The 26,336-nt window shown below is 42.2% G+C and overlaps 1 protein-coding gene across 1 annotated transcript in view; it reads right to left on the bottom strand.

Annotated features, from left to right (window-relative positions):
- The window catches only part of LOC135512328 (neuroendocrine convertase 2-like), a 78,047-nt gene that overhangs the window by 2,498 nt on the left and 49,213 nt on the right, over window positions 1–26,336 (bottom strand). The window contains exons 9-11 of the mRNA XM_064934249.1: window positions 24,859–25,074; window positions 22,421–22,521; window positions 5,428–5,655 (exon numbers count right to left, since the gene is read on the bottom strand). Of these exons, the coding sequence (XP_064790321.1) occupies window positions 5,428–5,655; window positions 22,421–22,521; window positions 24,859–25,074 (545 nt within the window). The remainder of the gene's footprint in view (window positions 1–5,427; window positions 5,656–22,420; window positions 22,522–24,858; window positions 25,075–26,336) is intronic.

Here is a 26,336-nt window from a genome sequence, read left to right on the forward strand (position 1 = left end):
GCTGAATGTGAAGCAAGTCCCCACAGAAATGTTCCAACATCTAACGGAAAGCCTTCCCAGAAGAGTAGAGGCTGTTATAGCTGCAAAGGGGGGACCAACTCCATATTAATGCCCATGATTTTGGAATGAGATGTTCGACGAGCAGGTGTCTACGTGCAGTGGAGGAGATCTTCATGGGCTATACTCGGCCTTGTCTCAGGGTAGTAAGTTGGTGGTCTGTTGATATCCCTCTAGTGGTGTGGGGGCTGTGCTTTGGCAAAGTGTCAATGGGTAATGTCAGACGGGGCCACAGTGTCCCCCGAGACACCCCCCTGTCTCAGCCTCCAGTATCTATGCTGCAATAGTCTATGGCTGGGGGACTAGGGTCAGTCTGTTATATTTGGTGTCATTATCCTATTCTTTCTGGTGTCCTGTGTGAATTTAAGTATGGTCCCCCTCCAGTTTCAACTGTTCTGCCTGCGGCTATGGAACCCTGACCTGTTCACCGGACGTGCTACCTTGTCCCGAACCTGCCATTTTCGACTCTCTCCCCCTCTCTCTCTCTCTCGCGTTCTCTCTCTCGCTCTCTCTACCGCATGCTCGGCTGTGAAAAGCCAACTGACATTTTCACCTGAGGTACTGACATGGTACACCCTCTACAACCACTGTGATTATTATTTGACCCTGCTGGTCATCTATGAACGTTTGAACATCTTGAAGAACAATCTGGCCTTAATGGCCATGTACTCTTATAATCTCCACCCGGCACAGTCAGAAGAGGACTGGCCACCCCTCAGAGCCTGGTTCTTCTCTAGGATTCTTTGTAGGTTGATTTGATTTAGTGTATCAAATTCCCAATTTATGCGACAAAACCAACTTCATAAGAGGTTTAAAAAAATAGGCTCCGTTTGACTCAAAAGTCCATGATGGACAGTAAGATATTGTTAGCAGAAGATATACTTAATTCACCAATACATTTCTTGGTAGTCCAAAAAATATTGCTATCAGGTTGTAAATCACAGTTGGCCTGGTAAATTATTTTGCTGCCTCCACCCATTCAGGATGCACTACTTCCGTGTCCACTACTCAATATTTTGGGAAAAACAGACAAATGTAACTAACTCTGGGAATGTCAATACAATCAAACTAGCAAGGGCAATGATCACAAGTCAGTCATTTGCTAGTGTATCTATTTATGTAGCTATGTATTTACTGTAGCAAGCTAAAAACATAGAGCTTAACATTAGCTAGTTATTTAGAGAGCTGCTGGAAGGATATCATGTCATTGGAGGAGTGGGTGAGCCACCGACTTTTTCCCCTCATATCGTTTTTCGGTGGCTACAGATAGAGATGCAGGTGTCATTTCGTTATCTAGTGAGAAATTTAAATCACTTTGCTAGCTAGCTATGAGGAACTTGAACGACTTTGATCTAGTTCAGCATATCTCTTGCATTTGTAAATTCACTCTGGCTATCTACTCCGATTTCAGAGCTCTTGTCTGAGTGAGCCAGAGCACAGAATAAATTATGGATTTATGAATGCGCAACACCCGCTGAATATGACCGGTGCCAGTAAACCTCTGCAAAAAAGTAATTCAATGGTTGCCAGCAGCACAGTTAGTCATTAAGGCTCTGGCTAATGTAAACAAGCTAACCAGCTCTACTAGGTGTTCTCTCATTTGTGTCTGGAAGCAGCTAGCCAATTTTAGCCAGTCAGCTTGGTTGCTTAACTGCCATTGTGAGGAATGTGCAGATCAACCCTACTCCTTGGCCTGTGCGTTCCTGTATCATTAGCGCAGTGTATGCTCTGAACCCTCGGAGACCGAAAAGCTCAGAATTTATGAACAGACAATCTGACAATGCTCTGAGTTTATAAACCACCCACTTGAGGCAATTTATGAACATACCCCTAGTTGTCAATCAATTTTATTTGGCATTGGCAAAATGAGCGGGCAGGTAGGTAAGTTCCCATTCAGTTGTCAAAACATGGGTTGGGACAAGCATGCAGTGGCAGGTGGCTGCAGAAGGATGCTTACTAATGATCTAAAGTCGTACTGTTGCTACTGCCTGGAAACACACAGTCGAGTTCAAAGTGAATTATGTCAGGCCCATGTGGCAAATAACTTATTTGCATAAAGGCCTACTGTAGGTCTGATTGACTATCTGCGTAGACTCCAGTCCTGGACGAGCAACATTTTATTATGTTTTATGGGTCAAACTGCAGAGTAACCACACAGTCAGGCAATGGACCAGACATACAGTTGAAGTCCGAAGTTAACATACGCTTAGGTTGGAAATATCAAAACGCATTTTTCAACTAATCCACACATTTCTTGATAACAAACTATAGTTTTGGCAAGTAAGTTAGGACATCTACATTGTGCATGACACAAGTAATTTTTCCAACAATTGTTTACAAACAGATTATTTCACTTATAATTTACTGTATCACATTTCCAGTGGGTCAGAAGTTTACATACAATAAGTTGACAGTGCCTTTAAACAGCTTGGAAAATTCCAGAAAATGATGTCATGGCTTGAGAAGCTTCTGATAGGCTAATTGATATCATTTGAGTCAATTGGAGGTGTACCTGTGGATATATGTCAAGGCTTACCTTTAAACTCAGTGCCTCTTTGCCTGACATCATGGGAAAATCAATAGAAATCAGACAAGACCTCAGAAAATAAATTGTAGACCTCCACAAGTCTGGTCCATTCTTGCAATTTCCAAACGCCTGAAGGTACCACGTTCATCTGTACAAACAGTATTACGCAAGTATAAACACTATGGAACCACGCAGCCATCATACCACTCAGGAAGGAAACGCATTATGTCTCCAAGAGATGATCGTATTTTGGTGTGAAAAGTGCAAATCAATCCGAGAACAACAGCAAAGGACCTTGTGAAGATGCTGGAGGAAACAGGTACAAAAGTATATATATCCACAGAAAAGCGAGTCCCATATCGACATAAACTGAAAGGCCGCTCAGCAAGGAAGAAGCCACTGCTCCAAAACCGCCATAAAAAAAGCCAGACTACGGTTTGCAACTACACATGGCGACCAAGATCGTACTTTTTGGAGAAATGTCCTCTAGTCTGATGAAACAAAAATAAAACTGTTTGGCCATAATTACCATCGTTGTGTTTGGAGGAAAAAGGGGGAGGCTTGCAAGCCGAAGAACACAATTCCACCCATGAAGCACGGGGGTGGCAGCATCATGTTGTGGGGGTGCTTCATGAGGGACGAAAATTACGTGGATATATTGAAGAAACATCTCAAGACATCAGTCAGGAAGTTAAAGCTTGGTCGCAAATGGGTCTTCCAAATAGACAATGACCCCAAGCATACTTCCAAAGTTGTGGCAAAATGGCTTAAAACAAAGTCAAGGTATTGGAGTGGCCATCACAAAGCCCGGACCTCAATCCTATAGAAAATGTGTGGGGAGAACTGAAAAAGCATTTGTGAGCAAGGAGGCCTACAAACCTGACTCAGTTACACCAGCTCTGTCAGGAGGAATGGGCCAAAATTCCCCCACTTATTGTGGGAAGCTTGTGGAAGGCTACCTGAAATGTTTGACTCAAGTTAAACAATTTAAAAGCAATGCCACCAAATACTAATTGAGTGTTTTGAAACTTCTGACCCACTGGGAATGTGGTTAAAGAAATAAAACCTGAAATAAATCACTCTACTATTATTCTGATATATCACATTCTTAAAATAAAGTTGTGATCCTAACTGACTTAAGACAAAAAAAATGTACAAGAATTAAATGTCAGGAATTGTGAAAAACGGAGTTTAAATGTATTTTGCTTAGGTGTATTTAATCTTCTGACTTCAACTGTAGCTAAATACAAACAAACCTGCGGTCGTTGCCAAAAGTTTTGAGAATGACATAAATTTTAATTTTCACAAAGTCTGCTGCCTCATTTTGTATGATCAATTTGCATATACTCCAGAATGTTATGAAGAGTGATCAGATGAATTGCAATTAATTGCAAAGTCCCTCTTTGCCATGCAAATGAACTGAATCTGCCAAAAACATTTTCACTGCATTTCAGCCCTGCCACAAAAGGATCAGCTGACATCATGTCAGTGATTGTTGAGTGTTGACGAGAACAAGGCTGGAGATCACTCTGTCATGCTGATTGAGTTCGAATAACAGACTGGAAGCTTCAAAAGGAGGGTGGTGTTTGTAATCGTTGTTCTTCCTCTGTCAACCATGGTTTCCTGCAAGGAAACATGTGTCATCATTATTGCTTTGCACAAAAAGTGCTTCACAGGCAAGGATATTGCTGCCAGTGCACCTAAATCAAACATTTATCGGATCATCAAGAACTTCAAGGAGAACGGTTCAATTGTTGTGAAGAAGGCTTCAGGGCGCCCAAGAAAGTCCAGCAAGTGCCAGGACCGTCTCCTAAATTTGATTCAGCTGCGGGATCGGGGCACCACCAGTACAGAGCTTGCTCAGGAATGGCAGCAGGCAGGTGTGGGTGCACCTGTATGCACAGTGAGGCGAAGACTTTTGGAGGATGGCCTGGTGTCAAGAAGGGCAGCAAAGAGGCCACTATAAATATCAGGGACAGATGGATATTCTGCAAAAGGTATAGGGATTGGACTTCTGAGGACTGGGGTAAAGTGATTTTCTCTGATGAATCCCCGTTCTGATTGTTTGGGACATCCGGAAAAAAGCTTGTCAGGAGAAGACAAGGTGAGCGCTACCATCAGTCCTGTGTCATGCCAACAATAAAGCATCCTGAGACCATTCATGTGCGGGGTTGCTTCTCAGCCAAGGAAGTGGGCTCACTCACAATTTTGCCTAAGAACACAGCCATGAATAAAGAATGGTACCAACACATCCTCCGAGAGCAACTTCTCCCAACCATCCAGGAACAGTTTGGTGACGAACAGTGCCTTTTCCAGCATGATGGAGCACCTTGCCATAAGGTAACTGTGATAACTAAGTGGCTCGGGGAACAAAACATCGATATTTTGGGTCCATGGACAGGAAACTCCCCAGACCTTAATCCCATTGAGATATTGTGGTCAATCCACAAGAGGTGGGTGGAAAAACAAAACCCCACAAATTCTGACAAACTCCAAGCATTGATTATGCAATAATGGGCTGCCATCAGTCAGGATGTGGCCCAGAAGTTAATTGACAGCATACCAGGGCAGATTGTAGAGGTCTTGAAAAAGAAGGGTCAACACTGCAAATATTTTCTCTTTGCATCAACTTCATGTAAATGTCAATAAAAGCCTTTGACACTCATCTAAAGACACTGAGGCAGCAGACCTTGTGAAAATTAATGTGTGTCATTCTCTAAACTTTTGGCGACGACTGTACATCTTAGTACTACTTAGTACTACTTAAATGTAAATGTAAATGTACTACTTCTATTTTCAGCCAGGTCGGTAATGTATTGTCTGTACAGTGCCCGGTCACTTACTGGACATCCTGCAATGATCCAGCCACGCAGTGAAAACGCTCGGGGACAGTCTTCCACTCCTTGGCCATCTTGACCATGCCGCCAGCGTCCAACACACCGTAACCAAACAAGTGGTTGAATTCTAGGCCCACGCCGTTCCTCCGCCACTGGTGCACCTCGTCATGTAGCTGGTTTCTCTTGGAGGTCAGCACGGACAAGTGCTGCATGTCCCTCCATGTCAGGTTGGGACTGCAGCGGGGATGCAGGGGTGAGGGGGAGAGACAAGACAGAGTTAGATTTTTATTTATTTGATTGAACCTTTACTTAACTAGGCAGTCAGTTAAGAATAAATTCTTATTTACAATGACGGCCTAGCCCGGCCATACCCTAACCCGGACGACACTGGGCCAATTGTGCGCCGTCCTATGGGACTCCCAATCATGGCCGGTTGTAATACAGCCTGGAATTGAACCAAGGTCTGTAATAATACCTCTAGCACTGAAATGCAGTGCCTTAGAGCACTGCACCACTCGGGAGCGCACTCGGGAGATGTGTGTATCAGGTGTAAACAGATGATAGATCAGACAGTTAAAGGCCGAAGGCAATCAAAAACTAGATTTCCTGTGTTTCATATACAAATGAAGTCGGGAGTTTACATTCACTTAGGTTGGAGTCATGATAACTAATTTTTCAACCACTCCACACATTTCTTGTTAACAAACTATTGTTTTGGCAAAATGGGTGGGTTCTATATTGACATAACCTGAAAGGCTGCTCAGCAAAACCTCCATAAAAAAGCCAGACTACAGTTTGCACATGGGGACAAAGATCGTACTTTTTGGAGAAATGTCCTCTGGTCTGATGAAACAAAAATAGAACTGTTTGGCCATAATGACCATTGTTATGTTTGGGGGGGAAAAGGGGGATGCTTGCAAGCTGAACCACACCATCTCAACCGTGAAGCACGGGGGTGGCAGCATCATGCGGTGGGGGTGCTTTGCTGCAGGAGGGACTGGTGCTATTCACAAAATAGATGGCATCACAAGGGAGGAAGATTATGTGGATATATTGAAGAAACAGCTCAAGACATCAGTCAGGAAGTTAAAGCTTGGTCGCAAATGGGTCTTCTAAATGGACAGTGACCCCAAGCATACTTCCAAAGTTGTGGCAAATTGGCTTAAGGACAACAAAGTCAAGGTATTGGAGTGGCCATCACAAAGCCCTGAACTCAATCCTATAGAAAATTTGTGGGCAGAACTTAAAAAGCGTGTGTGAGCAAGGAGGCCTACAAACCTGACTCAGTTACACCAGCTCTGTCAGGAGGAATGGGCCAAAATCCACCCAAATTATTGTGGGAAGCTTGTGGAAGGCAATCCGAAAAGTTTGACCCAAGTTAAACAATTTAAAGACATATACTAATTGAGTGTATGTAAACATCTGACCCACTGGGAATGTGATGGAAGAAATAAAAGCTAAAATAAATCATCCTCTCTACTATTATTCTGCCATTTCACATTCATAAAAAAGTGGTGATCCTAACTGTCCTAAAACAGGGAATTGTTACTGGGATTAAATGTCAGGAATTGTGAAAGACAGAGTTTGAATGTATTTGGCTAAGGTGTATGCAAACTTCCGACTTCAACTGTATATTACCACACTATGAGATTGGGATAATACAGTGAAATTGTGAAAATGATGATCATGTAATTTGAGTGTAAGAGCTGTTTGAAAAGACTGCCTGAAATTTCACCATGTTTTGTGTGGGATGGAGTTTTAGCCTGCCTGGTGTCATCAGTTAGATATATAAATAAATATTGAGCTAGATATCTAATTGTGTCGTTATCTGTGATATGATTCCTAAAAATCATAAGCCTGTTGGCTGTTGATTGCAATAATGAATGGCGCCTAAGCCTAACCCTAACCCGTATGATGATAGCTAGGTAGCTAGCCAATAGTTATGACTTTTGAAAGCTCGGGCTGGTAGTCAGCATTGTAACTAAATCATCCTGGTTTAGTTTACAACTGTCAATGTTGTATTTTTGTTATGTACTATTAGGCTACATGTACACACACTGTATGCAATTATTTCTCTCTCCTCTCTGACACTGGTGGACTGTCCGCTCTCAGACCTTCTTGGGGACTACACTGTAGATATGTCACCTGTGCACCAGGCAGTCAATATTTGTTTATTTAACAAGGCAAGTCAGTTAAGAACAAATTCTTAGGAACAATGGATTAACTGCCTTGTTCAGGGGCAGAACAGCAGATGTTTACCTTGTCAGCTCAGGGATTCGATCAAGCAATCTTTTGGTTACTGTCCCAACTCTAACCACTAGGCTACCTGCCGCCACAATAGAAGCTGTTCCTGTACTGCCAAGGACAGACAGGGCTGGAGAGACTGGACAACATGCTGCTGAGTCTGCAGACAGGGCTGGAGAGACTGGACAACATGCTGCTGAGACTGCAGACAGGGCTGGAGAGACTGGACAACATGCTGCTGAGTCTGCAGACAGGGCTGGAGAGACTGGACAACATGCTGCTGAGTCTGCAGACGGGGCTGGAGAGACTGGACAACATGCTGCTGAGGCTGCAGACGGCTCGAGAGACTGGACAACATGCTGCTGAGGCTGCAGACAGGGCTGCAGAGACTGGACAACATGCTGCTGAGTCTGCAGACCGGGCTGGAGAGACTGGACAACATGCTGCTGAGTCTGCAGACGGGGCTGGAGAGACTGGACAACATGCTGCTGAGGCTGCAGACAGCTGGAGAGACTGGACAACATGCTGCTGAGGCTGCAGACAGGGATGGAGAGACTGGACAACATGCTGCTGAGGCTGCAGACAGGGCTGGAGAGACTGGACAACATGCTGCTGAGACTGCAGACAGGGCTGGAGAGACTGGACTATATGCTGCTGAGTCTGCAGACGGGACTGGAGAGACTGGACAACATGCTGCTGAGGCTGCAGACGGCTGGAGAGACTGGACAACATGCTGCTGAGACTGCAGACAGGGCTGGAGAGACTGGACTACATGCTGCTGAGTCTGCAGACAGGGCTGGAGAGACTGGACAACATGCTGCTGAGTCTGCAGACAGGGCTGCATGAGACTGGACAGCATGCTGCTGAGTCTGCAGACAGGGCTGGAGAGACTGGACAACATGCTGCTGAGTGCAGACAGGGCTGGAGAGACTGGACAACATGCTGCTGAGTCTGCAGACAGGGCTGGAGAGACTGGACAACATGCTGCTGAGTCTGCAGACAGGGCTGGAGAGACTGGACAACATGCTGCTGAGTGCAGACAGGGATGGAGAGACTGGACAACATGCTGCTGAGTCTGCAGACAGGGCTGCATGAGACTGGACAACATGCTGCTGAGGCTGCAGACAGGGCTGGAGAGACTGGACAACATGCTGCTGAGTGCAGACAGGACTGGAGAGACTGGACAACATGCTGCTGAGTCTGCAGACAGGGCTGCATGAGACTGGACAACATGCTGCTGAGTCTGCAGACAGGGCTGCATGAGACTGGACAACATGCTGCTGAGTCTGCAGACAGGGCTGAGGGACAATCACACCCTCACAGCCTAGATTAAAATATAGAAAGGAGAATATGACGTGGTTTGTTTATGTTGCACCATAATGCAAGGGAAAGCAGTTATGCATCGTAGGGAACCAAAATTGTTTTAGGTTATGGTGCTCCAGTGAGTGTTACTCATTGTGGACATAGGCACTAGTAAAGGGAATCCTAGTCTTCACCCAAATAGCTCAGATTGTCACTGGTCATTTCACCTCCCATGCATGCTTTTAATTTGTTCCCATTCTGACTCTTCATATATTAGGCTTTAGGCCTAGTGGAAGGTATGAGGCTATATGCCTTGTGTATTATGCTATAGGCCTAGTATGTACAGAAGCAATTGAAGTTGTAAAAGTAAATTATTGTTATTATTTGCCTTATTCTTATCATATTTTGTGATTCCAAAGTTTGATGCACATTGTTTTCAGGTTTGCAAAACAAGATGTATTATTATTAAATTATTTCAATAAAGTTATTGATTTCTTCATATATTATTGTGTATGTTTTTCCATATCATATTTAATACTACATTTAATTTGTAATATGTTTTGGTGCATATATGTGTTTAATAATCAAACCAGTTAAGAAAGTGTTGGTAAAACTTTACAACAAGATACCATTTGTAAAGGGTTTATAAAGGGTTTGTAATTACGTTATTGATGGTTATTTAATAATTTGTAAATGCATTATAAACCTTTAATAAATGGGTTATAACAAACTGGTCAAAATGGTGCGATAGCCAGTCAGTGCTTTCCAAATAGTGAGCCACTATTTATGTCCAGCTATGCACCATTTATACATGCACTTACAAATGTGTATACTATTGAACCTTTATGTATCATTGTGCAACATTGTTTTAAATTGTTGCACAGTTAAACAATAGTTATTTTATCACTTTTGGGTGTGATGCATTGTTCCTCTGTCCCAAGAACAGAAACAGTTCCCATGACGTGTCTTGCCGACTTTTGAAACCTTGATGATGCATTGGTACACTTATTTATTCTAGGAAGGCCTCATCTGAATATCTTAAGCCGTATTATTGGTGTTGGCTTCTGAGAAATTCCCCCTACTTTGTGAGATCTGCCCATCTATGAAACTTGTTTGAAGTGAAGACGACCTGGAATATGCCCAGAATTTTGTGTTGACATTGACATCATGTGACAGTGTGTCTGTCACGCCCTGATCTGTTTCACCTATCTTTGTGACTGTCTCCACCCACATCCAACTGTCACCTGTGTTTCTCATTAGTCCCTGGGTACTTATTTCTGTGTTCCCTGCTTGTCTGTTGCCAGTTTGTCAAGTCAATCAGCATGCTTTTTCCTTCTATCTGTTTTGCTAGTCCTCCCGGTTGTGACCCTTGCCTGTCTGGACTCTGAACCCGTCTGCCTGACCATTCTGCCTGCCACTCTGTACCTTCTGGACTCTGACCTAATTTTGTCTGTCCATGACCATTCTCTTGCATTCCCCTTGGATTATAATAAATATCAGACTCAAACCATCTGCCTCCCGTGATTGCAACTGGGTCTCGCCTTGTACCCTTATAGTGTTGTGAAGAATGGATACAGAATTTATGCTGGATGATTAAGCACGCTGCTCAGCTAGCTAAGTAGCTAGCTAGCGAGTTAATATTTGCTAGCACCTCTGTCCTACATAGCTTGCTAGGAAATGTTAGCTTGCTAGCTAACATTAGGTAACACCTAAAACGTATTTTTGAATAAAGAAATTCTGCTAGATGATTTAGCGCAAGACGATCTTTGTTATGATGTAGTTAGATAGCTAAGTAGATCACGTTTGCTGACTAGATAACTTCGCCAGCTAGCAAACATTAGCTACCAGCTAGCTAGCTAACATCGACATGACAGAATGTCCAATGCAATTGCTTTAGATTGCTTTTTTGGATTAGTACGCTAGCTAGTTAGTTAACTAACTTTTGAACTCGGGTACTGTCTCTAGCTTGGTGGCTGGTAAGTTAGCTGCTAGCATCCTCTGTCAACACACTAGAGGTTTCGATTTTAAGACTAATTTACAACCTATTATTAGCAAAAATGTTCATAACTAGCTCGCTAATTTCTTAATCTGTAGTAGCTAATTTAATGTTAATAATTAAACACTGGATATTATATTTATTATTAGCTAGCAGTGGATAACAACTAGTGTTACGGATACAAGTATTCTGTGTGTGTGTTTCTTTTCTCTCCTTCTCCCCCCACAGGTGAAAATCATCACTCCCCAATCAGTCAACAATCAATCATCAATCAGAAGACACACCTCCTCCTGTTTTCCTACCCTATCACAGTTCCTTTCCCTTAGTTTAATAACCCTGTCAGTTGTTTGCTCTAGAGCTCAATCTCTCTGTAAATGCCATGTCTGTAGGTTTCTGTGTTTCGCTCTCTCGTTGTGTATTAACCTCTCTTGTTTGAGCACCTCCATAGCACTTTGTCATCACCTGTGAGTATTGTTTTGGTTATGGTGTTTGATTGCTGGTGGGAAAAGGGGGAACCAAGACAAGTCACCCATGGGCATACACTACCCGTAGGTAGACTTTGTTAAATACACTAGTTAGAACTGGGTGGACCACCCACTGTATTTTTGGTTAGTTAGTTAGCTGTTGTTAAAGTAGGCTAGTCTAGCTTAGGGGGGTTTTGAATACTTATTGTTTCTTTCCTTGGGTCCAGCTCAGCCCCTTTTCCTGCCCCCCCCCCCCCCCCATTACCGTGTGTTTTCAAATAAACCTTGAGTTTGACGGTAGATTTCAGTTGTCCTGGTTATTTCGTTCACACTTTTGCTTTGTCACTATTATAATTTGCATGAGTTATGTTACCCCCCCCCCCCCCTAGACTGTCGGGCCAAAAAGGGATCCGTAACAACTAGTTAATCCTAAATGGTATTGTTACATTCCCCAGCAAGGAACCCAAAAATGTTGCTCAAACAGAAGAGGGAACTAACAAAGAGTCATTAACAACAACGGAAACAGGTGGGGTTTTAAGAGGGGTTCTGAAAGACACTCATGGGGGTGTCCTCTGAAAGTTGACTAGAAACAACAACTGGGACCTAAAAGACACCCACCATGAGACACCAAAGACACCCACCCGCTAAATCTACCCGAGACTCAAACAAAATAAAACAATAAAAATAAATTAAAGACAGGAAGCAAACCAGAAAGTGGTGAAAATAGGAAAGATCAGATAACAAACAAAAAATTAAATTAAAAGGGATAGCCAACTAAAGATGTTCCATGTCTCTTTAGATAATTGGAGCACAGGGCCAGCCACCCTTAAATATATCTTGGGCCAGCACAGGTGAAACCCCTTCGGACTAACGAGATGGACAAGCCAGCACTAGTGTAACACATACTGACTAATGAGTTGACAGCAGTTGTTGAGCACCAAATGCTTATGTACTAACATCAAACCTCAAAATATAAATGGAAAAAACAAAGCCTGTAACACCTTCCCTTTAAGACAACAAATATATTCCATATTGTTAAAGTTTGCTCACAACCAACAAAACAACTTACATATCACAACATGATCAATTTAAAATGTGTCGCTATTCGCCTTCTCCAATATAAATATGGTGTCAACAATTAAATAAAAGACAAAACGGCAAAATATAAACTCGGGCAAAAAAGGAAACGTCCCTGTCTTTCAAAGATAATTTGTAAGAATCCAAATATCTTCACAGATCTTCATTGAAAAGGGTTTCCCATGCTTTTTCAATGAACCATAAACAATTAATGAACATGCACCTGTGGAACGATCATTAAGACTCTAACAGCTTACAGACGGTAGGTGAGTCCATCGTGGTCTGGGGCGGTGTGTCACAGCATCATCGGACTGAGCTTGTTGTCATTGCAGGCAATCTCAACGATGTGTGTTACAAGGAAGACATCCTCCTCTCTCATGTGATACCCTTCCTGCAGGCTCATCCTTGCATGACAATGCCACCAGCCATACTAGACACCAGATATTGACTGTTACTTTTGATTTTGACCTCCGCTTTGTTCAGGGACACATCAGGGTTTTTTCTTTATTTGTACTGTTTTCTACATTGTAGAAGTTGTGAAAACATCGAAACTATGAAATAACGCATATGGAATCATGTAGTAACCAAAAAAGTGTTAAACAAATCAAAATAAATGTTAGATTATAGATTCTTCAAAGTAACCACTCTTTTCCTTGATGACAGCTTTGCACACTCTTGGCATTCTTTCAACCAGTTTCACCTGGAATACATTTCCAACAGTCTTGAAGGAGTTTCCACATAGTCTGAGCACAGTTGGCTGCTTTTCCTTTACTCTGTGGTACAACTCTTTCCAAACTATCTCAATTGAGTTGAGGTCATGGGATTGTGGAGGCCAGGTCATCTGATGCCGCACTCCATCCCTCTACTTCTTGGTCAAATAGCCCTTACACAGCCTTGAAGTGTGTTTTGGGTCATTGTCTTTTTGAAAAAACAAATGATAGTCCCACTAAGTGAAAACCAGATGGGATGGTGTATCACTGCAGAATGCTGTGGAAGCCATGCTGGTTAAGTGTGTCATGAATTCTAAATAAAACACAGACAGTGTAACCAGCAAAGCACCAGGACAAACCTCACACCTCCTCCTCTATGCTTCACGGTGGGAACCACACATGCAGAGATCATCCGTTCACCTACCATGTGTCTCACAAAGACACAGTGGTTGGAACCAAAAATCTCAAATTTGGACTTGTCAGACCAAAGGACACATTTCCCCAGGCTAATGTCCATTAATTGTGTTTCTTGGCCCAAGCAAGTCTCTTTTATTATTGGTGTTTCTTCACAGCAAATCAACCGTGAAGGCCTGATTCACGCAGTCCATTCTGAACAGTTGATGTTGAGATGTGTCTGTTACTTGAACTCTGTGAAGCATTTATTTGGGCTGCAATCTGCAGTGCAGTTAATGAGCTAATGAACTTATCCTCCGCACCAGAAGTAACTCTGGGTCTTCCTTTCCTGTGGCGGTCCTCATGAGAGCCGGTTTCATCGACTGCATTTGAAGAAACGTTAAATCTTGTTGAAGTCGGAAGTTTACATACACTTAGGTTGGAATCATTAAAACTTGTTTTCAACCACTCCACAAATTTATTGGGGAGGGGGAAGCTTGCAAGCCGAAGAATGCCGTCCCAGCCGTGAAGCACGGGGGTGGCAGGATCATGTTGTGGGGGTGCTTTGCTGTAGGAAAGACTGGTGCACTTCACAAAATAGATGGCATCATGAAGGATGAAAATTATGTGGATATATTGAAGCAACATCTCAAGACATCAGTCAGGAATTTCAAGCTTGGCTGCAAATGGGTCGTCCAAATGGACAATGACCCCAAGCATACTTCCAAAGTTGTGGCAAAATGGCTTAAGGACAACAAAGTCAAGGTATTGGTATTGGAGTGACCATCACATGGCCCTGACCTCAATTGTATAGAAAATGTGTGGGCAGAACTGAAAAAGTGTGTGCGAGCAAGAGGGCCTACAAACCTGACTCAGTTACACCAGCTCTGTCAGGAGGAATGGGTCGAAATTCACCCAACTTATTGTGGGAAACTTGTGGAAGACTACCTTTAACATTTGACCCAAGTTAAACAATTTAAAGGCAATGCTACAAAATACTAATATAGTGTATGTAAACTTCTGACCCACTGGGAATGTGATGAAATAAAAGCTTAAATATATAATTCTCTCTACTATTCTCTCTATCTATTATTTCACATTCTTAAAATAAAGTTGTGATCCTAACTGACCTTAGACATGGAATTTTTACGAGGATTAAATGATTGCCCTCAGGCCTGGAGGGAAGCTAAAGTCATTCCGCTAACCAAGAATAGTTAAGCCCCCTCTTTTACTGGCTCAAATAGCTGACCAATCAGCCTGTTACCAACCCTTAGTTCGCTTCTCGACAAAATAGTGTTTGACCAGATACAATGCTATTTCACAGTAAACAAATTGAGAACAAAATGTCTGCATCTTATAGGGAAGGACACTCAACAAACACAGCACTTACACAAATGACTGATGATTGGCTGAGAGAAATTGAAGATAAAATGATAGTGGGGGCTGTCTTGTTAGACTTCAGTGCAGCTTTTGACATTATCGATCATAGTCTGGTGCTGGAAAACATATGCGTTTTGGCTTTAAACCCCCTGCTATAATGTGGATAAAGAGTTACTTGTCTAACAGAACACAGAGGGTTTTCTTTAATGGAAGCCTTTTCTTTAATGGAAGCCTAGTGACTTGACACTATGGGCCTAGCAATCTGTACAAACAAAACAGAAATTAGACAGTGCGTCTTATTTAATGAAAGGGTTTGCAGTCTTCCATGAAGAGTTCAAATTGTATAAGTTTCTAATTTTGTCAGAAAGTCATTTTCTTTGCAAGTTAAAGCGTACTGTTAGATAGCTAGCTAACGTTAGCTGACTCGCTCTCTAGCTAACATTACATGTATGATCTGTGTAGTAATATTATTCATATCTCAGAGCCATTAGCATTGCTAGTTATAGCCTAATGTTGGTTAGCAAACTAACATTGAGTCTAGTTGGTTAGCTTTTGCTAGCTATAATAATCGGTCTGTATTGCTATACTCTATAGGTTGGGATTATGGTTCATTGCTTATCTAGCTACATGTCTAAACAAAATACTTCAAGTTAAAGCATACTGTTAGCTAGCTAAAGCTGGCTGGCTCACTAGATAACGTGACCTTATGGGTTGGGATTATGGTTAATTGTTAAACTAGCTTGCTGCATGTCTCAGATGTTTACATGACCCATCAAGTTAGCCAGGTGTGCCTGGCGGTGATTACGGACAATTATTGGTCTTCCATGTAATACCTTCTAAAATCCAGTTTTTGCTTTGTCATTATGGAGTACTGTGCATAGATTGATGAGGTAAAACAAAATATTTAATACATTTTAGAAAAAGGCTGTAATGTAACAAAATATGGAAAAAGGAAAGGGGTCTGAATACTTTCCAAATGCACTGCAGTGTGTGTTTACCAGAGACGGTAATGTGAAGAAAACATGACCTGCACCAAAGTCAGACTAGGATATAAGCCAAGGACTAGATCTGGGTGTATTTTCACCTGGAGTATTTCCTTATTATAGGCTACTACTTTTACCACGTTTAGTCTTGGAATGTTTTGGTTGTTTACTACACTCTACAATCTGATTAGCACAAGGCCTCACATGCGAATCTTTAAAGAGATGGATGGGGCTAATGTTTAACAAGATAACCTCTTGAAACTCTGGGGGCAGTATTTCATTTTTGGATGAAAAACGTTCCCGTTTTAAACAAGATATTTTGTCACAAAAAGATGCTCGACTATACATATAATTGATAGCTTTGGAAAGAAAACACTCTGAAGTTTCCAGAACTGCAAAGATATTGTCTGTGAGTGCCCCAGAACAGGAGCTACAGGCAAAACCAAGATGAAACTGCAACCAGGACATGAGCAGGATTTTTGAGGCTCTGTTTTTCATTGTCTCCTTATATGGCTGTGAATGCGACAGGAATGAGCCTGCCCTATCTATCGTTTCCCCAAGGTGTCTGCAGCATTGTGACGTATTTGTAGGCATATCATTGGAAGATTGACCATAAGAGACTACATTTGCCAGGTGTCCGCCCGGTGTCCTCCGTCGAAATTGGTGCGTCATTTTCAGCTGCTGGTATTTTTCCATGGGATTCTGAGACGAAAGCAGGCTTCCACGAACGGCATATCAATGAAGAGATATGTGAAAAAACACCTTGAGGATTGATTCTAAACAACGTTTGCCATGTTTCGGTCGATATTATGGAGTTAATTTGGAAAAAGTTTGACGTTTTGGTGACTGAATTTTCGGTTCGTTTTGGTAGCCAACTGTGATGTACAAAACGGAGCGATTTCTCCTACACAAAGATTCTTTCAGGAAAAACTGAGCATTTGCTATGTAACTGAGAGTCTCCTCATTGAAAACATCTGAAGTTCTTCAAAGGTAAATGATTTTATTTATTTGGTTATCTGGTTTTTGTGAAAATGTTGCGTGCTAAATGCTACGCAAAATGCTAAGCTAGCTTGCAATACTCTTACACAAATGCTTGATTTGCTATGGTTCAAAAGCATATTTTGAAAATCTGAGATGACAGTGTTGTTAAGAAAAGGCTAAGCTTGAGAGCAGGCATATTAGTTTCATTTCATTTGCAATTTTCAGAAATCGTTAACGTTGCGTTATGGTAATGAGCCTGAGGCTGTATTCACGATCCCGGATACGGGATGGGTAGTATCAAGAAGATAAGAACGACGCTGAAAGGGTGTAGACAAAGAGGAGCTCTCCAGTAGGTGTACCAAAACATTCAAGGGGCAATTTTCTCAAAACACAATTACTTTCCCATTTTTCCTAAACTGCAGTTTATGATATACCAATTTCTAGCTCTTGTCAACTTTTTTTTTGCTACATAAGAACGCATCGAGGAGGGGAGTCACAAATATAAACAAAACATGCAACAAGTTCAATGATTTTACTGAGTTACAGTTCATATAAGGAAATCAGTCAAATAAATTAGGCTCTATTCTATGGATTTCACATGACTGGGAATACACATATGGATCTGGTGGTCATAGATACCTTAGAAAAACGTAGGGGTGTGGCTCAGAAAACCAGTCAGTATCTGGTGCGACCACCATTAGCCTCATGCAGCTTGGTACATCTCCTTTGCAGAGTTGATCAGGCTGTTGATTGTGTCCTTTGGAATGTTTTCCCACTCCTCCACAATGGCTGTGCGAAATTGCTGTACATTGGCGGAAACTGGAACTTGCTGTTGTGCACGTTGATCCAGAGCATCCCAAACATGCCTGGTGAGTATGCAGGCCACGGAAGATCTGGAACATTTTCAGCTTCCAGCAATTGTGTACAGATCCTTGTGACAATGGGCTATGCATTATAAGGTTGAAACATGAGCTGATAGTTGCAGATAAATGTCACAACAATGGGCCTCAGTATCTCATCACGGAATCTCTGTGCATTCAAATTGCCATTAAAAAAATGCAATTGTGTTCATTGTCCATAGTTTATGCCTGCCCATACCATAACCTTACCGCCACAGAGGGGCACTCTGTTCACAACATTGACATCAGCAAACCACTCACGACGCTATACACGCTTTCTGCCATCTGCCCGGTACAGTTGAAACCAGGATTCATCTAGGAAGAGCACACTTCTCCAGCGTGCCAGAGGCCATCGAAGGTGAGCATTTTTCCACTGAAGTCGGTTTCGACGCCGAACTGCAGTCAGGTCAAGACTCTGGTAAAGACGATGAGCAAGCAGATGAGCTTCCCTGAGACGGTTTCTGACAGTTAGTGCAGAAATTCTTTGGTTGTGCAAACCCAAAGTTTCATCAGCTGTCAGGGTGGCTGGTCTCAAACGATCCCACAGGTGAAGAAGCCGGGCTGGTCGTAATTATGCGTGGTATGCGATTGTGAGTCCGGTTGGACGTACTGACAAATTCCTTTAAAAAATGTTGGAGGCGTCTTATGGTAGAGAAACATTCAATTCTACCACAACAGCTCTGGTGGACATTCCTGCAGTCAGCATGTCAATTGCACACTCCCTCAAATATTGAGACATCTGTGGCATTGTGTTGTGTGACAAAACCGCACATCTTTTTAAGTGGAAGAACTTGCACAATTGGTGGCTGACTAAATACTTTTTTTGCCCCACTGTATTTAAATGGACAATTTCAGACTATTTTTTTCTCTAAAAACCTGTTTTTGCTTTGTCATTAAGGGGGTAATGGCAAGGGGTCCTAATAGTTTCCGACGGCACTGTATGAAGTGGTGTTGGAGGAAATTATAGTTGAAATGATTAATTATGTATACATTTTTATTAGAACCATTAAGTTTTAATACTATTATGTTATGGTATGAAATGTATGGATTTTTGGTTAAACTAGGACCGAAAATGTAGGTAAAACAAATTAATTGTCTGTACCTTGCAGGTTTAAGGGAGAATGAGGGCATATTTCTTTAGACAGATAAGAATGTTCTTTGATGTTCCATTAATGGAGGAGAAAATGTCTTTTAGACAGATTGGAATGTTTGCTTTATGAGGGGAGTAGGAGACAATCTCCAGACCTGAAGACACTGAGCTATTGTGTGGATCGGAGAGAGTGTGAGAACTGATGACATCATTTTTATCTTCTCTTCAAAATGTAATGTTCTTTGTATTTTGGGTCAGTACTCATCAATAATAAATGCTGAACTTGTTTTTAAGACTGGTCTCGATCTATTTCATGCAAAAATGATAAACTTACAACTTATTATGAAATAGAGTGTGAATTTGGTTTTGGCTACAAAACATATAGGAATTTAGAATTCCTCTAACAAGTGGGTAAAACAGTATGTAAACATAATTATAGTGAACAGTGTTCAATGACTATGTACATAGGGCAGCAGTCTCTAACATGCAGGGTTGAGTACCAGGTGGTAGCCGGCTAGTAACAGTGACTAATGTTCAGGGCAGTCTACTGGGTGGAGACTAGTGATGATTATTTAACAGTCTGATGGCCTGGAGATAGACGTTGTTTTTCAGTCTCTCTGTCCCAGCATTGATGCACCTGTACTCTCTTTGCCTTCTAGATGGTAGCGGGGTGAACAGAACGTGTCTCAAGTGGCAGAGGTCCTTGATGATCTTCTTGGCCTTCCTGTGACAGCGGTTGATGTAGTGGAGGTAAGACAGTCTGCACCCAGTAATGTGTTGGGCTGAACACACCACCCACTGGAGGGCCCTGCGATTTCGGATGGTGCAGTTGCCGTACCAGGCAGTGATGCAGCCCAGCAGGATGCTCTCAATGTTGCATCTGTAGAAGTTCATGAGGGTCTTAGAGACCAAGCTGAATTCCTTCAACCTCCTGAGGTTGATGAGGCGCTGATGCCCTTTCTTCACCACACTTGGATGGACCATTTCAATTTGTCAGTGATGTGCATGCCGAGGAACTTGAAGCTTTTCAGTCTCCCATCAATTTGGATGGGAGTGTGCTCCATCTGCTGTCTATTGAAGTTCATATTCACCTCCTTCATTTTGTTGACATTGAGAAGAGATTATTTTCTTGGCACCACTCCGCTAGGGCCCTCACCTCCTCCCTGTAGGCTGTCTCATCGTTGTTGGTAATCAGGCCTACAACTGTTATGCGAACAGGGAGTACAGGAGGTGGCTGAGCACATTTAGTTTAGTTACCTTTACTTTATTGGGTACCTGAATAATGGTGGACATCTTGAAGCAAGTGGGGACAACAGATTGGGATAGGTAGAGATTGAAAATGTCAGTACACACTCTGCACATGCTCTGAGGATACAGCTTCGGATGCCGTCTGGGCCGGCAGCTTTGTGAGGGTTAACACACTTAAATTTCTTACTCACTTTGACCATGGAGAATGAGAGCTCATAGTTCTTGTGAACGCCATTTGCCCGCCTAGGCAGCACTGTGTTTTCCTTGAAGCGGGTGAAGAAGGTGTTTAGCTTGTCCGGGAGCAAGGCATTGGTGTCCGCTATTCAGCTTGTTTTCCCTTTATAATCCATGATTGTCTGGATTCCCTGCCACATATGTCTCATGTCTGAACCTCTGGATTGCAGCTCTACATTGATGTTTAGCCTGTATGATTGCCTTATGTAGGGCATAGCTGGATTGTTTGTGCTTGTCCATGTTCCCAGTCACCTTGCCATGGTTAAGTTCGGGGGTTTGCACAAATGCTGCTATCGAGCCACATTTTCTGGTTTGGGTGAGTTCTAATTGTCACAGTGAGTACACCATTGTCTCTACATTTCCTGATGAATTCAATCACAGAGTCAGTGTATACGACGTCAATGTTATTCTCAGATGTAACAAATATTCCAGTACGCATGAACAAAACGATCTTGAAGCGTAGATTCAGATGAAAAGGCCTTACCACGAGTACTACCTGTTTAAGTTCCTGCCTATTGGAAGGGAGGAGCAGAATGGAGGCTTGATCTTATTTGCCGAAGGGAGGGTGGGGAAGGGCCTTGTAGCCTTCCCAGAAGGGAAAGTAGCAAAGGTCAAGAATTCTTGATGAGTGAGTAGCGCAGACGATGTGTTGATAAAAATTCGGTAGCGTTTTCCTCCGATTTGCTTTATTAAGGTTTGCTTTATTGAAGAAATGTTCTTGGAAGATCTGGCCCACATAAGGTTCTTTGTGGAGCCAGAAAACTCATATGGTTCTAACTTAAAACCTTTATTTTTAAGAGTGTATGTAAAAAAGACTAAACTTATTGGGAGAGTAGGTGAAACCTTTCTAAAAATTCTGTTGCTTCATGTACTTAAGATAGTATATTCTGAACATTCTACATTTATATTGTTTTAGGACCTTATCCCTGTATCCTGGAGACACTGTATCCTGGAGCCTGGCCTAGCTATGGTCAGTGGCAGGACTCCACCCTACATGCTCCCACAGTGTCTACAGTAACTATCAAGTCAAATATATTGTATTATATTGTTCAGATCAAATGTGCCAATTGCCTTCCCTAGTATAAGTTTAAAATGTTTGCGACCATAAGGACGAAATTAAAAGTTTTCACATCGGCTATGAATTCATGATGTTTGAAATTTCAAATTATCGCTATTGACATAGTGCTAATCTTTGTTGAACATAATAGATCCCCAAAACAAAACTATGCATTATTATTCTGGATTTTATCACCATAGAGCTGGGCTGAGGTATTCCTCTGGTTTACTTGTCAACAACGTGACTTACGCGTCCCGGATGGAATTGCTGGGAGAACACTCCAGCATCTTACATCACCAGCTTGTGCTGAGTCGCTCTGTTTCATGTATATGTGCCTTTCGGGAATTAATAAAATATGAATGTGCGCTTTGAGCGCAGTCTTCAATATAAAATGTTTTAATTTTCTGCCATGTAATGAGGTATAAAGAACACCAGGCAGGCCAAACATTATTTGTATCTCTGGCACGAACACAGAGTAAAAACTGGGCGAGACAACACTCTTTTACATGGCGTAAGTCTGTGGGCCTAATTGCAGGTTTGGTAAATAAGTGATTCAATGAAGAGAGAAGATATGAAGTGGTCTGAAGAGGAGGAGAGCAATTGAGGGAGATAAGAAGAAGAAAGGCCCTGATGAGGAGAGGGAGAAAGTGAGAGAGATAGAAATTTGAACTTGAATTTAACTCTGGGAGAGAAAGACAGAGAAAGGAATAGGTAGTTTGTAATGAGACATTCATGGTTTCAGTCACTGTGGAGCTGCTTTATTCAAAACATCTCATCCATGTTAATATAGTGAGAACAGCAAAAGCCATATTCTGTGTAAGTTTTTCAGACACTGACCGGTAATGACTGTATAAATATTTAAGTGGCAGCATTAGTCCATGGGCGTGGTGTGTGTGTATATGTGTGTGTGTGTGTGTGTGTGTGTGTGCGTGCATGCATACTTGGCCTCTAACGCCAAGGCAAACACTCCGGCTGCTTCAGGAGCTGCTGCTGATGTTCCAGAGTGGCGCAGGGTGCAGTTTCCATACAGGTCCGTGGTGGCCTACCATAACACAATGATGGAAGACGAAGACTGTAGTCATATTAGTGAGCTAACAACATTCGAGGAGAGGAGAGGAAGGTGGAGAAGAATATACTTCAAGAATGCAAATTATTCAGTAAACATTTGATTCAGATGTGTAGTTTAATTCCAGATAATCAGAGATCTTATCCAATTAGTAAGAGAGGAAGAAGCCCATGAGGGAATCCTTGGCTCTCTCAACCGTCATGGCTTTCTGGTGCAAGTCAAAACACAAACAGTGCTGTCAAATACGGTTCTCATATACACTATATATACAAAAGCATGTAGACACTCCTTCAAATTAGTGGATTCAACGATTTCAGCCACACCCATTGATGACACGTGTATAAACACCAAGCAAGTGGCACCATGAAGACCAAGGAGCTCTCCAAACAGGTCAGGGACAAAGTTGTGGAGAAGTACAGATCAGGATTGGGTTATAAAAAAATATCTGAAACTTTGAAAATCCCACTGAGCACCGGCCACCAAAACTCACGGACCAGGCAAGGAGGGAATTAATCAGAGAGGCAACAAAGAGACCAAAGATAACCCTGAAGGAGCTGCAAAGCTCCATATGACCACTTTAAGCCGTACACGCCATAGAGCTGGGATTTACGGAAGAATGGCCAGAAAAAAGCCATTGCTTAAAGAAAAAAATTTGCAAACACGTTTGGTGTTCACCAAAAGGCATGTGGAAGACTCCCAAAACAAGAAGCTACTCTGGTCAGATGAGACAAATATTGAGCATTTTGGCCATCAAGGAAAACACTATGTCTGTAATAAGAGAACATCATCAGGGTGGTGGCAGCATCATGCTGTGGGGATGTTTTTCATTGGCAGGGACTGGGAAACTGGTCAGATTTGAAGGAATGATGGATGACGCTAAATACAGGAAGCCTCTTGAGGGAAACCTGTTTCAGTGTTCCAGAGATTTGAGACTGGGGTTGGAGGTTCACCTTCCAGCAGGACAATGACCCTAAGCATAATGCTAAAGCAACACAAGTGGTTTAAGGGGAAACATTTAAATGTCTTGGAATGGCCTAGTCAAAGACCAGACCTCAATCCAATTGAGAATCTGTAGTATGGCTTAAAGATTGCTGTACACCAGCGGAACCCATCTAACTTGAAGGAACTGGAGCAGTTTTGCCTTGAAGAATGGGCAAATATCCCTGTGGCTAGATTTGACAAGCTTATAGAGACACCCCAAGAGACTTGCAGCTGAAATTGCTGCAAAAGGTAGCTCTACAAAGTGTTGACCTTGGGGGAAGTGAATAGTTATGCACGCTCAGGTTTTCTGTTTTGTTGTCTTATTTCTTGTTTGTTTCACAATAAATAATATTTTGCATCTTCAAAGTGGTAGGCATGTTGCGTAAACCAACTGATACAAACACCCCCAAAAACATTTTAATTCCAGTTTGTAAGGCAACAAAATAGGAAAAATTTCAAGGGGGGTGAATACTTTCTCAAGCCACTGTATTGCCAAAGCGTACTTTGGAGATTAAGTGAAACATTTACAATATTAACATAATTAAAATCGTAATAATCAAGATTGTCCCATTGACAATGAGTAACAACAATAATCAAGGGTCAAAATAACCATACATTGAGCAGTAACAATAACATAGAGGACATGTGCAGGTTGGTTGGTCTGTCAGACACTGTCCCTCATTTTATGGCAGGTAGCAATGTAGTGCTTTGCCAACCAACAGCTCTCTGCGTCCTCCCTCAACAGGACGCGTAAACTATTCTCATCAGAGAGGTCTTTGAATCCTTTAGTAAGTCTTTCAAATTTGTGTAAATTACACTCTCTTTATATTTTTTAAATTGTGTCAGGAAATGCAGCTCTGTCTTGGGTTCTGCTGTGGTGCTGTGGTTGCACAGCCTTTCCTCAACAGGGAGCCAGTTTTTCCTGTGTCTACCCTTCTCAATGGCAAGGATGTGCTCACTGAGCTTGTACTTTGTCAAGGTTTTGATCAGTAACCAAGGTCAAATAGTTTGCCATAGTGATGTGTCAATTTAGGGCCTATCTCATCCCTCTCTCCCTCCCTTCCGCCCCCTATGGCACAGATGATTCATACATTGTCTTGTGATAACTCTGCACGTGGAGATAATATAAATCCAGATAAATGCAGATATAACAACCAAGCAGAAGGTTATAGTCCATCTCTCTCTGCTATGTCATTGTCCCAGTCCTCTACTCTGATGGCAGATATATGCACTCAGTGTACTCAAAGTACTCAGCCTGAGGATAGCAATGAGATGAACTTGGTCAACCACTCCCTCTCTCTCTTTTTTTCACACCCTTTCTCACACACTCACCACGCCAGCCTCAGGGTTCCTCTTGCGTCCGTTACTGAAGGTGGATGCGAGGGTGGAGGAGCAGCTCTCGTCATACAGGGCCGTGCGGCCGTCGTTGATGGCTGAGTTGATGGAGATGGTCCACATGCTGGAGGCGTAACCATCGCAGTTACAGTCATCATAGCTACCACCGTCTCCAGAGGCCCATACGTAGATACTGCCTTTCCCTCCTCGGCCCTACAAGACAACACATCAACTGGCTTCAGGATGTGTTATAGGGGTAGAAGCAGTGGAAGTGGTACAGATGTAGGAAATATAAAATGTATAGTGTATATGAGGTTTAAAAAGGCTTCTAAAGTTTAATTTCCACTTATACATTTCAGACTTGATTTTTATTTACGAAAAATGTATCAACACCTACAAAGAAATAATTAATTATAATCCAGATAACAATTCACATTTCCAGTTGCTGCAGGTTTATTTTCCTAATGTAGCAAACTAGCTCAAATTAAGATCCAACATCTGTAGTGAAAGCAGTACATTGGTAGTAGTGCTGGGGCGGTAGGTAGACTAGTGGTTAGAGCGTTGGGCCAGTAACTCAAATCACTGAGCTGACAAGGTAAAAATATGTTGTTCTGCCCATGAACAAGGCAGTCATCACACTGTTCTCCAGTAGACAGTCATCGTAAAAAATGTGTTATTACTTCTCTCTTTCTATAAGCAATCAGTTACAAGGTAAAATACAGATTAATAAAACTATTTCAAGGCCTACCTTCAAACTCAGTGACTCTTTGCTTGAAATCCTGGGAAAATCAAAATAAATCAACCAAGACCTCAGAAAACAAATTGTAGACCTCCACAAGCCTGCTTCATCATTGCCAGCAATTTCAAAATGCCTGAAGGTACCACGTTCATCTGTACAAACAATAGTATGCAAGTATAAACACCATGGGACCACGCAGCTGTCAAAACGATCAGGAAGGAGACGCGTTCTGTCTCCCAGAACAATAGCAAAGAACCGTGAAGATGCTTGAAGAAACAGGTACAAAGGTATCTATATCCACAGTAAAAATGAGTCCTATATTGACATAACCTGAAAGGCCGCTCAGCAAGGAAGAAGCCACTGCTCCAAAACTGCCATAAAAAAGCTAGACTACGGTGGTGACAAAGATCATACGTTTTGGAGAAATGTCCTCTGGTCTCATGAATCAAAAACAGAACAGTTTGGCCATAATGACCATCGTTATGTTTGGAGCAAAAAGGGGGAGCTTGCAAACCGAAGAAGACCATCCCAACCGTGAAGCACAGGGGTGGAAGCATCATGTTGTGGGGAAGCTTTGCTGCATTAGGGACTGGTGCACTTCACAAAATAGATGGCATCATGAGGGTTGAAAATAATGTGGATATACTGAAGCAACATCTCAATAGAGGAAGTTAAAGCTTGGTCGTAAATGGGCCTTCCAAATGGACAATGACCCCAAGCATACTTCCAAAGTTGT

This window comes from Oncorhynchus masou, chromosome 24 (assembly GCF_036934945.1).
Source record: "Oncorhynchus masou masou isolate Uvic2021 chromosome 24, UVic_Omas_1.1, whole genome shotgun sequence".
Classification (NCBI taxonomy): domain Eukaryota; kingdom Metazoa; phylum Chordata; class Actinopteri; order Salmoniformes; family Salmonidae; genus Oncorhynchus; species Oncorhynchus masou.